At 47.1% G+C, this 14,238-nt stretch overlaps 1 protein-coding gene across 2 annotated transcripts; it reads left to right on the plus strand.

Moving 5' to 3' along the window:
• Positions 1-497: 497 nt before the first annotated feature.
• Positions 498-13,895, plus strand: LOC137749797 (zinc finger protein 75D-like). 2 transcript variants are annotated; one of them, XM_068524045.1, is made up of 9 exons: positions 498-1,363; positions 2,505-3,023; positions 4,559-4,754; positions 5,389-5,546; positions 5,824-5,950; positions 7,707-7,858; positions 8,149-8,275; positions 9,971-10,081; positions 10,262-13,895. In XM_068524045.1, exons 1-9 carry the CDS (start codon positions 1,130-1,132, stop codon positions 10,942-10,944), a joined length of 2,307 nt encoding a protein of 768 aa, XP_068380146.1. In that variant the 5' UTR covers positions 498-1,129; the 3' UTR covers positions 10,945-13,895. The 2 variants fall into 2 exon arrangements, with proteins under 2 accessions (XP_068380146.1, XP_068380147.1); XM_068524046.1 differs by having other exon boundaries at positions 10,265-13,895.
• Positions 13,896-14,238: the final 343 nt, after the last annotated feature.

The following is a 14,238-nucleotide window of genomic DNA, read 5'->3' on the forward strand; positions in this document are numbered from 1 at the left end:
ACCTGCCACTGGTGAATTATGTGACCTCGATCAAGTCACTCCTTAGCTCTCAATTCTCTGTCAAGGAGATCTATAAAAGGAACCTATTTCACAAGTAAAAACCTACCTCACAAGAAAAAATAGAATCGTGTGTGCACGCACAGCCCAGAAATGAGTACACACCCCTCAGGGGCCGTCGATCCTGACCGGGACAAAACGGCCTCCTACTGTAGGAGGCTGCGACAAGGCCCTGGCCGGCAGCTTGGGCACGGCCGGCTGAGCCGCGGTAAGGTCGGGCGCCCAGCGCACGGAAGGGAACGGTGACCCTCAGGGCGGGGCCCGGGTAACCAGGCTCCGCCGGCAGCCCGAACACGACACAGGAACGACCTGGACGCACGCGCCCCACAGAGCTGGGACGCGAGACGGCGACACAAGGGCGCCAAGCCGCGCGCAGGGCCCTCTAGGCTGGGCGGGCCTGGAGACTCGGTGGACTTAACTCTTTCTTGCCGCCAGGGCTGAACCCGGGCAGGAGGCCGGTCGCCCAGCGCGGCCTGGAGCGGCGGTGCTCACGGACCCAGCCGGGGCTGAGCGGGTCCTCCCCGGAAGCGTGTCACTTCTGCCTCCGGTTGGAGCGCGGGTCGCTGCGCAGGGAGGATTTCAGGTGGGGTAGGGGGGCCGGGTGGGTCTAAATAGTGCCCGGCCTGCGCTCCCAAACCCCGGGGCCTGGGGGGCCCGCCCCTGAGTGGCGCGTGGCGGGGAGCTGTCCTCCTTAGAGCGGTGGCCGGGCCGGCGGCGACTTGTGGTAGAGCCCCGGGAAGAGGTAGCGGCCTCCACGAAGCCAAGCCGTCCGAGGTAACCTAGAAGTGGCTTCCGCTTTGGCGCCGGCTCCGGAGCCCCCGAGAGACGCCGGCCGCTGCTCGGGGCCGCTGCACAGCGGCCGGTGGTGTTTCCGAGCCGGGCGACAGGACTGTCTGGGGCGAGGCCCGCCGTCAGGCTCGTGAGGCCGCTCTCTCCAAAGTTTGTGCGGGCGGCGCCCGGGGCCGCGCGGCGGGAGCCCGCTCGGACACTGCCCGCAGGCACAGTGCTCGCGGGCGCGCCAGGGCGGTCCTGTCCACTTTCCCGCCTCCGCCGGCGTTTCGTTTACTGGCTGATGTTACTGCGGGAGAAACGGGCGGTCCAGCCTCAGTCAGATAAGCTTCCTCTGATGCAAAAGCCTGGGAAGTGTCCCCAGCACCTCAGAGCCATCGGGGGCCGACCGTCTGTGAACATCGTGGCTTCCTGGGCAGAATTTCGGTGTCCTTTCTGCTGGATCACCTCAGGGAAAGTGAGCCTCACGAAGCTCTCCTCAGCCTCGCTTAGAGGTCTAAATGAACCCTGGAGAAAGGTAGCAGCTGAATGTAATCATCACCAACTAACATGCTGTCCTTTTTTTTCCAATTGACATTTGGATAAACATTTTGTGAACAAGGATCAGCTGTAATTTTTCCTAGGTCAAGTAACGAGAAGTTAGAGATACAGGTATAGGACTTCCCTCGTGGCACAGTGGTTGGGAATCAGCCTGCCAATGCAGGGGACACAGTTCTAGCCCTTGTCCGGGAGGATCCCACGTGCGGCGGAGCAGCTAAGCCCATGGGCCACAACTGCTGAGCCTGCGCTCTGGGGCCCGCGAGCCACAACTACTGAACCCACGAGCCACAACTACTGAAGCCGGAGCGCCTAGAGCCTATGCTCCACAATGGGGCGTGGCCCCAGTCGTTGCAACTAGAGAAAGCCCATGCGCAGCAGCGAAGATCCAACACAACCATACATACATACATACATAAATACATACATACATAAATAAGTGAATTTGGAAAGGAAAGAAAAATTATACAGGTATACATCTTCTGCATGGTGCTCTTTATATGTCTTGCAAAGAAATGCCAAGACAAATGTAGAGCAACTAGTTACTTAATTGGGGGATGCTTTTGAGAAGAATAAGTCTCCATTTTTCTGAATTACTTTTCTTCTACTCTGGTCTCATTGTTTCAGCTCTCCTGCCAGTTTTCACACAATGGAAAGGAGCACCTCAAATGGTCCAGGAAGTGAAGGCTTCCATCTTCCCAAAAGGATAAAGGTCATAGAAGTTGTACCCTCTTACTGAAGACAGACTAGGACGATATGTTGAAATTTAAGAGAAACTCAGAATATTCTCCTGATCTTTCCTTTACAAGGAGAGGATGGCATAGGAAGTGCATCAATTAAATCTTTGGATAATCCCCAAACTCCTTGGAGCCAGTGGGTACTAGTTTTTTCACCCACCAACCTTTCCTGATTTTTTTTTTTTGTTAAGGCAAAGTGATTTATTGGCATTTGTCTTTAATAAGCTGTGCTGTATTCCGTTGAATAATAGAAAGAAAAGGAGAGAAACAAGGGCCTGGCAGTAGCTTTTTAAAGTTCATGTTTCTCTCATAATAGGTAACAAGTAGTAAAGTTCATGTGACTTTCTTACTGACATGCACTTTTTTCTGCCCTCAATGCCTTAGGAAGAAGATCCTTTTATTGATTTTGTTCCAGACCAGACTGGGCCTCAGTTGTCAGAGGTAGTGCTGGAGGTGTGTCCAATACAGGAGCAGAATTGTTCCTCAAGAAGAATGATGACCATAGATCTGAAGGTGGCTGAGTACTTGAACCCTCAGATCAGGACTCGGTGGGAGACCAAGGGACCTGTGACAGGGAGCTCCAGTCAGCATAAGAAATATGCCCCCCAAACGGACAGTCTCAGTCCTGAGAGGTCTCACCAGCATTTCCGGAGCTTCCTCTATCATGAAGCAGCTGGACCCCGGGAGGCTGTTGACCAGCTTCTGGAATTATGCCGTCGGTGGCTGAGGCCAGAGATTCATTCAAAAGAGCAGATCTTGGAACTTGTGGTGCTAGAGCAGTTCCTGTCCATTCTGCCCAGGGACACCCAGACCTGCATAAAGAAGCACCATCTACAGAGCATCGAGGAGGCTGTGGTCCTGGTAGAACACTTGCAGAGGGAATCTGGTCAAATGAGGAATGGGGTGAGAAGAAAGATTCTTCATGTGTGCAGTGAAATAGGGTGAAGGTGGATGTATTGGGGCAGTTAATTGGGAAATAGGATGAATTAGGTCTCAGTTCTGTTGTTCCTTTAGGACATGTAAAGCAGGACGTGAAAGCACAGACCCACAGCCATAGTCAGTCCACAGGTTTCAGAGATCCTGGCAGACTTCCCTGGCCTTAGGGAGAGAGTTGCTTTTGGCCTTCTTTGGAGCCAGAGTGTGTTGAGGGTAATGAGCCTAGTCTGGCTTGGCGAAGGAGATGGGCCTCAAGTTCTTAGAAACAAACAAAAGACAATAAGGAGTTGGAGAGGACGGGACAGATCCAAAAAAGGAGTAATTCTCAGAGACCAAAGGAGAGTGAAGATACGAAAGAGAGGGAGAAACCAAACAACTAGAGGAAGACTGCCCAGGAAGAGAAAAAGTAGAAAGAAAACAGGGAAAGAAAGATTTGGAAATCCCAATAGAGTAGCTGAGAGAAGAAAGAGCGTGAGGGATAGTGTCCTCTGTACCGTAGACAAGGGCCTCCACTGCCCTCCCTCAGTGGTTGTTCCTTGGCTGTGCTGTGAGCGGGGATCCAGGGCATGCCCTTGGGCAGGTGGCGGCATACCAGCTGGCTTCACAGGCCTGCTGAGAATACCGGGAGGGCACACGTTTTGTGTCAAAATCATTTGAGGATAGGTGGGAGCCCTGACCCTCTTTTTTTTTTTTTTTTAATTTACTTTTGGCAGCATCGGGTCTTCCTTGCTGTGTGCAGGCTTTCTCTAGTTGCGGCGAGCAGGAGCTACTCTTCGTTGCGGTGCGCAGGCTTCTCATTGCGGTAGCTTCTCATGTTGCGGAGCATGGGCTTTAGGCGCGTGGGCTTCAGTAGTTGTGGCTCTTGGGCTCTAGAGCCCAGGCTCAGTAGTTGTGGCGCACGGGCTTCGTTGCTCTCTGGCATGTGGGATCTTCCTGGACCAGGGCTCAAATCCGTGTCCCCTGCATTGGCAGGCGGATTCTTAACCACTGCGCCATCAGGGAAACCCAGAGCCCTGGCTCTTTCCTCCCACTTTTTTCTCCATTTCATCCCAATCCTCTGTGAGACTCTTCCCTGGCCATGTGGAAAATCTGGTTGACAGGACAACTTTTAAATTCAATTCCTTAATCTTCTGAGAGAGTTAGAGGACAGGAAACCACTAAGGCAAGAATCTAAGTTGGTAGAGAAAGTCTGTCAAGGCAGCATGAGAACAGGTGGCCTGTGCAACCCTGTTAGTGGTCTGAGCTGGGCTGGGTGCAGAGGGTGGGGGCTGCTGTCTGGGAGGGCTGGCAGTAACCACACCTTTTTTCCTCTTCTGCCAATTTTCCTATATTTTGTGTATAGTTCTGTGGAAAATTGGTGGTCCCGTATCTCTTTTAAGTCTCTGTGACATTTCCTTTAGTGTCTCCTTCCCACAGTTTGCACTCTGCTTTTTCCTCTCTCTCCCATCAACTCCCAAACCAAAAGTAAGTTCCATGGTAACAAGGATGGGCATTATTTCTAGGTTGCAGACCATGAGCTGGGAAAGGAGGCAGTGCTCTTGGGAGAAACAGCAGAGGCCCTAGGCTTCAAGCTGAAGCCAGCAGAGGCCCAGCAAGTGGGCATGTCCCAGGATGAAGAATTTTGGAATACACACCAGAGTCTACGAGAGCTGCTGATCAGGAATACCCACAAAGAAACTGAGCCCGTATGTGAGAGGGGTAAGGAGCTTCACGTTACTTTCCTTCTCCTGGGAGCTGCGATAGTAATTTAAGCCAGAACGTGTGAGCACTTTCTGGTTGCCCTGCCCTGTGGATCTACTAATGCAGCCACGTTAGCAATTAGGATGCCCCCCAGGTTATGGTAGAGCAGACCAGGTGTGGGTGAAGGTGGGGATTGGCCTGACATACAGAAATCTCCAAACCACAGAACCCTGGTAATAACACTGGGAACTCAGTTTTTTAGAAAAGTGGAGAGGGTCGAGCCCACCTTGTCCTCATAAAATACAGAAGGAATTGGGATCAGAAATGGGTTGTCAGTGGCGGAATGTGAAGAAAATTGTGTACCAGGAAAGAAGTAATAAATGATTAAAATCTCCTACTGTATACTGGAGTCCCTGAGTACGTCATTTTCAAATATGTTTAAGCTTTGTCTAACTCTGAACAATTTGTGTCATGAGAGGAAAATAAAAAGGGTTTTTCCTTTTGTTAATTTTGCTCATGAAAACTGGGGAATCTGTTTAGAGGCTGGTAGATACTTGGTTCTCATTAACAAGGAGAAGGCCATTTCTGGGCACCATACACTTGTAAAGGTGTCTCATCAATACTGAAAAACTCAAGGTCTTCTGTATTTTAGAAATGAGCCTAAGATATTCAGAAACAGAAGCGAGAGAGATTTCCTGTGGCTCTCCTTCACCCACAGCGGTGTCTGCTCACCGGATCCTAGCCTTTCCTGAGCAGACAAACACCAAAGACTGGACAGTGGCACCTGAGCTCATCTTGCCTGAGTCCCAGGTGAGCTGTGCTTTCCAGCTTTTTAGGGCTGCCTTTCCCTGCTGCCCTTGACCCGTGCTCCCCAGCAGGTGTTCAGAGCTGTTAGTCCAGATGTTCCCCAGGATTTGGGGCACTTGTTTGTTGATCCCTTGCCTCCTTCCTTTCTGCCTTCTCACTTTTTAAAAATCAAATGCTGTTAGTTCCTTTTGTGACTGGCTTACCATGCAGTTGATGGCTCAGAAGGTTGGGCTCCTTTTGAAGTGGCAAGTACTGAGCTAAAGCCCATTTTCTTCTCTAGAGCTTGTTGACATTTGAAGAAGTGGCCATGTATTTTTCCCAAGAAGAATGGGAGTTACTGGATCCTACTCAGAAGGCCCTCTACAATGATGTAATGCAAGAAAACTATGAGACTGTCATCTCTCTAGGTAAAGGTTCTCCCCTTCCCTTTGCATAGGAGTGGAGTAATCTGTCCTGTTGTTGGCATACTGAGAATGCACCCCTGTGAGAGAGTCTCTGTTCTAGTAGCTGACTGGTTCTCAACTAGATGGTGTAGGCAGGGAAAAGGTATATCCAGATCACCAGGGAGCTTTTTCCCAGTGCACATGATCATTCCTTATCCTAAATCTTGATCCTTCCTGCCTTCTTTCCCTCCAAATTGCTCTTCTCTTAACTTTCCCATCTCCACAAAGGACACCGCCATTCACCCAATATTTTAGCCCAGAAAACTTGGTCATCCTTTACACCGATCTTATCATACACCAGTAGTACTACTGCATCACTAGTACTCTTGGCTCCACCTTCACCGTGTAGCCTGAGTCCAACCAAGTCTCAGCCTGCTGTGCTTTAGCATCGTGGTGTAAGCCAGCGGCATCTCTAAGAAGGTCCACCTCAGTACTTTCTATCTGGCACCCCCTGCCACCATTCCTCCCCTCCCACAGGCTGTTTTCCGCAGAGCACAGCCAGAATCTTTTAAAAACTGGATCATATCAGGACATTTCTCTGCATCAAAACCTTACTGTGACTTTTCACACATTCAGAATGAATCCAAACTCCTTGTAGAGGCACCCAGGACCCCCCAAGTTCTGGCCCCTCCTCACCTTCCTCCCCTCATCTCCTGCCACTCCTGCCCTGCTCAGTCCTCTTTAGCCACACTGGTCTTCTTGCTGTTTCTTTTTTTTTTAATATATACATTTATTTATTTATTTATTTATTTAATTTTGGCTGTGTTGGGTCTTCATTGCTGCATGCAGGCTTTCTCTAGTTGCTGCGAGCGGGGGCTACTCTTCGCTGCAGTGTGTGGGCTTCTCATTGCGGTGGCTTCTCGTTGCGGAGCACGGGCTCTAGGGCCGCGGGCTTCAGTAGTTGTGGCGCATGGGCTCAGTAGTTGTGGCTCGCGGGCTCTAGAGCACAGGCTCAGTAGTTGTGGCGCATGGGCTTAGTTGCTCCATGGCATGTCGGATCTTCCTGAACCAGGGCTCAAACCCGTGTCCCCTGCATTGGCAGGTGGATTCTTTTTTTTTTTTTTTAAAGGAACTCCTTTATTTATTTATTTATTTATTTATGGCTGTTGGGTCTTCATTTCTGTGCGAGGGCTTTCTCTAGTTGCGGCAAATGGGGGCCACTCTTCATTGCGGTGTGCGGGCCTCTCACTATCGCGGCCTCTCTTGTAGCGGAGCACAGGCTCCAGACACGCAGGCTCAGTAGTTGTGGCTCACGGGCCTAGTTGCTCCGCGGCATGTGGGATCTTCCCAGACCAGGGCTTGAACCCGTGTCCCCTGCATTGGCAGGCAGATTCTCAACCACTGCGCCACCAGGGAAGCCCGGCAGGGGGATTCTTAACCACTGCGCTACCAGGGAAACCCTTCTTGCTGTTTCTTGAACTCACCAAGCTCATTTCTACCTTTGCATTTCCTTTACTTGGCACACTGGACTCAGTACTACATTTTCCAACACCTCTAATTTTTGTCCAACTCAGGAGAATTCATGTCATGTAAGGAAAAAACAAGACTTCCTTTTATTGACTTCACTCATGAAAACTGAAGAGAGTCAACTGGGAAACCCATCTTAGGGGCTAGTAGATGCTTGATTCTTGTTTAAAATGAGATAGCCACTTCTAGGTACCACATAACACTTGTAAAGTGTTCCATTTCTACTGAAAGATCAGGATCTTCTATATTTCAGAACTGAGCCTAGGATGTTCAAAGACAGAAGGGAGAGAAATTTCCTCTCACTCTTCCACAGCGGTGCCTGCTCACCAGATCCTGGCCTTTCCTGAGCAGACAAATGCCAAAGACTGGACAGTGGCACCTGAGCTCGTCTTGCCTGAGTCCCAGGTGAGCTGTGCTTTCCAGCTTCTTAGGGCTACCTCTCCCTGCTGCCCTTGACCCACACTGCCCAGCAGGTGCACAGAGGTGTGTTAACCCAGATGATCCCACTCAAGAACTGGGCACCTCCCAGGCTATTTGCTGATCCCTTGCCTACTTCCTTTCTGCCTTCCCACTTAAAAAAAATTCATGTGCTGTTAGTTCCTTTAGTGACTGGCTTACCATGCAGTTGATGGCTCAGAAGGTTGGGCTACTTCTGTAGTGGCAAGTACTGAGCTAAAGCCCATTCTCTTCTTTAGAGCTTGTTGACATTTGAAGAAGTGGCCATGTATTTTTCCAAGGAAGAATGGGAGTTACTGGATCCCACTCAGAAGGCCCTCTACAATGATGTAATGCAAGAAAACTATGAGACTGTCATCTCTCTAGGTAAAGATTCTCCCCTTCTGTTTGCATAGGAGTGGACTAATCTATCCTGTTGTTGGCGTACTGAGAATGCACCCCTGTGAGGGAGTCTCTGTTCTAGTAGCTGACTGGTCTCAACTAGATGGTGTAGGCAGGGAAAAGATCACCAGGGAGCTTTTTCCAAGTACACATTCCTTACACTATTTGGAATTCTTGATCTCTTCTTCCCTCCAAACTTGCCCTTACATCTTGCCCTTATCATCTCCGTAAAAGGAATACCCACTCATCCACTTGCTCAGAGCAAGGAACATCCAGTCATCCTTTACCTTGATCTTGCTGTAATACCCCACTAAGTCTAACACATCACTCTTGGCTCCACCTTCACAGTGTAGCCTGAGTCTGATCATGTCTCAGCTTCTTGTGTTAGCGTCCTGGTCTCAGCCAGCAACATCTCTATCAAGGTCCACCTCAGTACTTTCTAACTGGCACCCACTGCCACCACTCCTGCCCTCTCAGTCTGTTTTCTACATGGCAGCCAGAGTCTTTTAAAAACCTGATCAGATCATGACATTTTTTGCTTCAAAACCTTGCAATAACTTCTCATAAGGTTCAGAATAAATCCAAATTCCTTACCAAGGCTCTCAGGACCCTCCAAAATCTGGCCCCTCCTCACCAGCCTGCTGTCATCTCCTGCCTCTCGTGCCCTTTCTCTGGCCTCTTTGTTCACACTGCTCATCTTGCTGTTTCATGGACTTGATGTGCTCATTTCTTTCCCCTTCCCTCTTCCTGGCCCACGTTTCTGCCACATGGTAAAATTCTCATTTTAGGGTTCTGCTCAGATATCACTTTCGAAAAGAGGCTTTTCATACAGCCTTATCTAAAATATCTTCACAGAAGCAGAATCTTAACTGTTCTCTTACCCTGCTTTAGTTTTCTTCAAAACATTTATCACTTCCTGACATTTTATTTGCTTGTTTATTAATGTTAGATTGTCTCACTCTGCACTAGAAGATAAGCTCTGTGAGATCGGGGGTTTGGCTTATTCACCACTGTGTCCTTAGCACATAGAGGGTGTCTGGTGCACCATAGCCACTCAGCACATATGTATTGAATGACTGAGTGATGAATACTTTCCATACTTGGCAATATGATTTAGAGAAAGTCCACTAAGTAATTCTGGTCTGTTTCCTCCACCTGGATGTGAACCAGTGAGCTCTGGCAATGGTAGAAATCTTTCCTGGTCCAGTGTCTGGTACCTGAGAGCTAAATTGAAAGTTGCTGTAGTATAAGAGGAATCACTTGTGTTTATGATACCCAGCCCACTGACCTTCACATTGACTCCCCTAGACCTGGCCTTATCCAGTATGAGTCTTCCTAAAGACGTAATAGGCCCAGGTATATTTCCTACAGCCTTTGCAGTTTGGTCCTACCTTAGTAGAATATGGGGTATTCTTGGTAGCAGAAGATGGGGATCATGCACTGGATTCCCATGCCCTATATCCTTTTCATTGGTCCAGCTTAGGTTTATTTCTCAGTCTCTACTTTGCATATCCACCCACAAATGAAGTATGTTATGAACCTGATACCAGATATGAGTCTATCCATTTAACCATTTGGTGTTGCAGACTGTTGAAGTATCCTTTGCTCTTCCCGAAATAGTCTGGAATTAGTGGACTATTGTTGTTACCAATCCTTGACCTCAGTTTTTCTATTTCACAGCATTATTTGTGCTCCCCAAACCTAAAGTGATCTCCTGTCTAGAGCAAGGGGAAGAGCCGTGGGTTCAAAGATCCCTGGGGTTCAAGGACAATTCTGGAGAGCTGCCTACAGGTAGGTACACCATCGGAAGAAAGGAAATGTGCCTTAATAGGAACTTTTACAAGGGCTTAATATTTTACAGTTCTGCTTATCTGTTTTTTTAAAAAAATTAGTGTTCATCCAATTTTTCTCCTCATTACTGTGGCTTTCTTGCTCTGTCATATAGTTAGCTGTTTCTTATGTTTATTCCAGCAGGGCTAAAGCTCAAAAATGACACTGAAAATCTTCAGCCTCTATGTCTTTCTGACTTAGAAATACAAGCACCAGTAGATATAGCATCAAAAAAGGCCAGATTGAAAGTCCCCCAGAAAACTATGGGCAAAGAAAATCATGGTGATGTGCATAGGGTGGGGAAATGGCACCGAGATTTTCCAGTGAAGAAAAAAAAGAAACTTTCAACCTGGAAACAAGAGCTGCTGAAACTTATGGATCTTCACAAAAAAGAACGTGCAGGAGAGAAGCCTTTTAAATGCCAGGAATGTGGGAAAAGCTTCAGAGTTAGCTCTGACCTTATTAAGCACCAAAGAATTCACACTGAAGAGAAACCGTATAAATGTCAGCAGTGTGATAAGAGGTTTAGGTGGAGTTCAGATCTTAATAAGCACTTAACAACACACCAAGGAATAAAACCATATAAATGCTCATGGTGTGGGAAAAGCTTCAGTCAAAATACAAATCTCCACACACACCAAAGAACTCACACTGGAGAGAAGCCCTTTACATGTCATGAATGTGGAAAAAAATTCAGTCAAAATTCCCACCTTATTAAACACCGGAGAACTCACACAGGTGAGCAGCCTTATACCTGTAGCACATGCAGGAGAAACTTCAGCAGACGCTCAAGCCTTCTTAGACACCAGAAACTCCACCAGTAAAGGGAAGCTTGTTCAGTGTCCTCAGTCTGAAGAAATTCACCAAGTGGAGCTTGACCTTAAAGTTATGAAAAGTACAAAATTATGAAGCATGAAGAATTTTTCATCAGTGGAATTTTTCATCAGGAAACTTTGGGAAATAAACATGTTTCACAGAAGGAATCAAGGTTGAGTCTGCAGGGAATGTGTTAGTAGTTGTACTACTTGCTGTTTTTACTAAAAACTTTCAGGGAATTCCTTAACAGGAGAGGTGTTCTGAGAACATTCAGAGTAAAGGGGAAAGCTGTTTTGGGATTGTATTTGGCAAAATAGCAAATTCAGCTTCAAGTAGTGGATGCAGCCATGAATTCTTCTGTGGTCACAGAGGTGAATATTGTTGGTTTGCATTGATTTCCCCAGCCACTCTTAAACATACATGTTAGAAACATTTGTAGCATGGTCTTCCAAAACAGAAAGCAATAATATGATGTTTAATTGCATACCATTGTCTTCCAGGTTTACCAATTTCAGTAATCTCATGGGCAGAAATGAATTCTAATGTAAAATTTTTGAAGAATCAAATTGGATTTTCTTAACTGTCCTATCATCGGGTACTGTTCACAAATTTGGACATTGAGTTCCTTTTTTAACTTTTTAGCAAATTCAGCTCTTGAATCCTATTAGAACAGTTTTTACTGTGATGAAATCATATTTACTTCACCAATAGGGAATCTGCCCAGGTGAACTAATCACTATTGTATGTATGCCTCTCTGGTGGTGGATGGAAAAGGGAGAACACCTCTAAGAAGGAGATATTATGGAAACGAGTTGGAATCTTTAGCCATGTAAAGAAGAATTTTCTCGAGTAAAAGAAACTAGACTGTTTACTTAGGTCACAATATCAATAGGATAAAGCAGCCATGAAAATGAGCACTTTTCCAAGGTCTAAATGGAAATTAATGGCAATTCAGGATCACCTTCTCAGGTTTTTATCTGTTTGCATTTTAACTTGGCTTTTGTATATCATTAAGAACAAGAAAAGTGTTATATTTGTCTGGGAACTGGAGTGTTTACTGCACCAGGATCCTGTGGGTCACAGGGCATGTTACTCTGGGAATCCAGTGAGCAGGAGACCAGTTCCCAAAAGCAAAGATTTGAGAGAGGATGCTGAGTGGTAGGCAAGGACGGACAAATACACATCTATGTTGGTTGACTTACACTGTAACTGTTAAACAGGAAGGGTCATCCTTCTGTTTTCTCCATCGTATCATGTAACAGCCTTAGTGTACACATTTGATAGATTGCTGAAAACCTCTGTAGGCTGTGGATTTTCTTGTAGCTCCACCTTTTATCTACAACAGTGATGCCGGTGTGTTCCTGATAGAGCATCTAGGTGTAATCAGGAAAGGAGTTAAACAAGGAAATAAGGCTCGAAAGAGATCCAGAGGCTTGTTAAGACCCCATAGCTAGTGGGTCTGTTGGCTGTCACTTAGCTGCATCAGTCAGGCCTGAGGGCAGGATTAGTAGGACTCATCTGTATGTTGTCCCTGCCCAGCCAGCCTGGATGACATTGTATCGTATCTATTTCTATTTCTAGCTTGTAAAACATTCCTGTTTCTTGACTGGTTACTGAAACACTCTTAAATCTCCAGTTTCCTTATGAAATAGAGATAACACTCAACTCAGGTTTTTTCTGGGGATTAGAGGGGTTGATGAAGGAAAAGCACCTAACGGCCTGGGCAATAGCAGGGTCTCAGTCAGTGTGCGTGTCCTTCCCTTTCCCCTGGTCCCCAGTGCTATGTTGGGTGGACTGACTACATTCAAGGAGCAGATGCATTTGTGGCTGTTGCAGCTCCTTCCAGGAGCTGAGCACTCGTGGTGGTGGTTTGCTCGGTTGATTTGGTCCTTGGCTTCAGTGCTTTATGGTGTAAGTCACCTGAGGTTTTGGTCTGCCGCTGTCAGCAGGATTTCATTTTCTTCTCTAAGATGATCTGTACCAGTATACCAATGTGCTTATTTCTTAAGCTCAGCCAGCTCTGCAGCTCTGGTCTGCATAGATCTTACCCAACAGTCTCAGCCTTACACCCCTGGGACTCTGTTTCTTCTCCCAAGATATACATGTGGATTTCTTGCTGACACTGCATTCATTCATTCAAGTTAATGAGGGCCTATTATGTGCCCAGGTAGTCTTCTAAACTAAGGATATAGTAGTGGACAAGGAGACAAAATGCATATCCTCATGGAGCTTGTATCCTAGTGAACAGTAAGAAGGGAGTGGTTAGACTCTTTTCTCCTTGCAGTTAGACAGGATCCTGAGATAGTTTTGAGCAGTGGGTTGTGCGCAGAACTCTCACTTCTCAGCTTAAGCATTTATTTTTTGGTGCAGGACTCTCTAATGCTGTCTTTTCCTGCCTCAGTCATATAAGCACATACAGAGAGAGGGGTCACAAGTCACAACAGTCTGGAATGCCGAGTCCCCCACATTGGGGAGGGGTATCTGTTCCAGAGAGTCTCCCAGACCTATAATGGATTTTGTAGGGATAAGAAATAAACTTTTGTTGTGTTAAATCACTGCGATGTTGATGCTGTGTGTTTCTGCAGCATAACCTGGCCTGTCTTGTTGGAAATGCTAGAACAGATCCAGCACTTGCTGGATGACATATGTAACCCAGTAGATGTTGATAGTCTTCTTGAAATAGGAGAGATGTGAACCTTAGGATGAAACTAACACCATAGAAGGCAGAGCAGAGTGATAAATACTCAGGTTTTAGAGACACCACTGAGCGGTAGGATCAAGAATCACCTGACACCTAGAATTGACCAGGACTTTTTAGCGACATAAATCTATACGTTTCCTCTTATTGTTTAAACCAGTGTGATTGGGGTTTCTGTTCATTGTAACAGAAATCATTCTAATACATAGAACAATACCTGATTTAAGATAATATATGTAGGAGAGGAACAATGTTCTTATATATACCTATTTAAAAGCTTTCATTATGAGGCTTCCCTGGTTGCGCAGTGGTTAAGAATCCACCTGCCAACGCAGGGGACACGGGTTCAAGCCCTGGTCGGGGAAGATCCCACATGCCACGGAGCAGCTAAGCCTGAGCGCCACAACTACTGAAGCCAACGTGCCTAGAGCCCGTGCTCCACAACAAGAGAAGCTAGCGCAATGACAAGCCTGCACACCACAACAAAGAGTAGCCCCCGCTCAGTGCAACTAGAGAAAGCCCACGCTCAGCAATAAAGAGTAGCCCCCGCTCGCCACAACTAGAGAAAGCCTGCGAGCAGCAATGCAGCCAAAAATTAATGAAT

Source organism: Eschrichtius robustus, chromosome 16 (assembly GCF_028021215.1).
Source record: "Eschrichtius robustus isolate mEscRob2 chromosome 16, mEscRob2.pri, whole genome shotgun sequence".
Lineage (NCBI taxonomy): Eukaryota > Metazoa > Chordata > Mammalia > Artiodactyla > Eschrichtiidae > Eschrichtius > Eschrichtius robustus.

Excerpts from the sequence above, each read along its gene's own strand:
- LOC137749797 (XM_068524045.1), top strand. The coding sequence starts at position 1,130 with ATGTTACTGCGGGAGAAACGGGCGGTCCAGCCTCAGTCAGATAAGCTT. Across the intron at positions 4,755-5,388 it reads TGAGCCCGTATGTGAGAGGG|AAATGAGCCTAAGATATTCA; the intron begins GTAAGGAGCTTC and ends TCTGTATTTTAG. Across the intron at positions 10,082-10,261 it reads TTCTGGAGAGCTGCCTACAG|CAGGGCTAAAGCTCAAAAAT; the intron begins GTAGGTACACCA and ends TGTTTATTCCAG.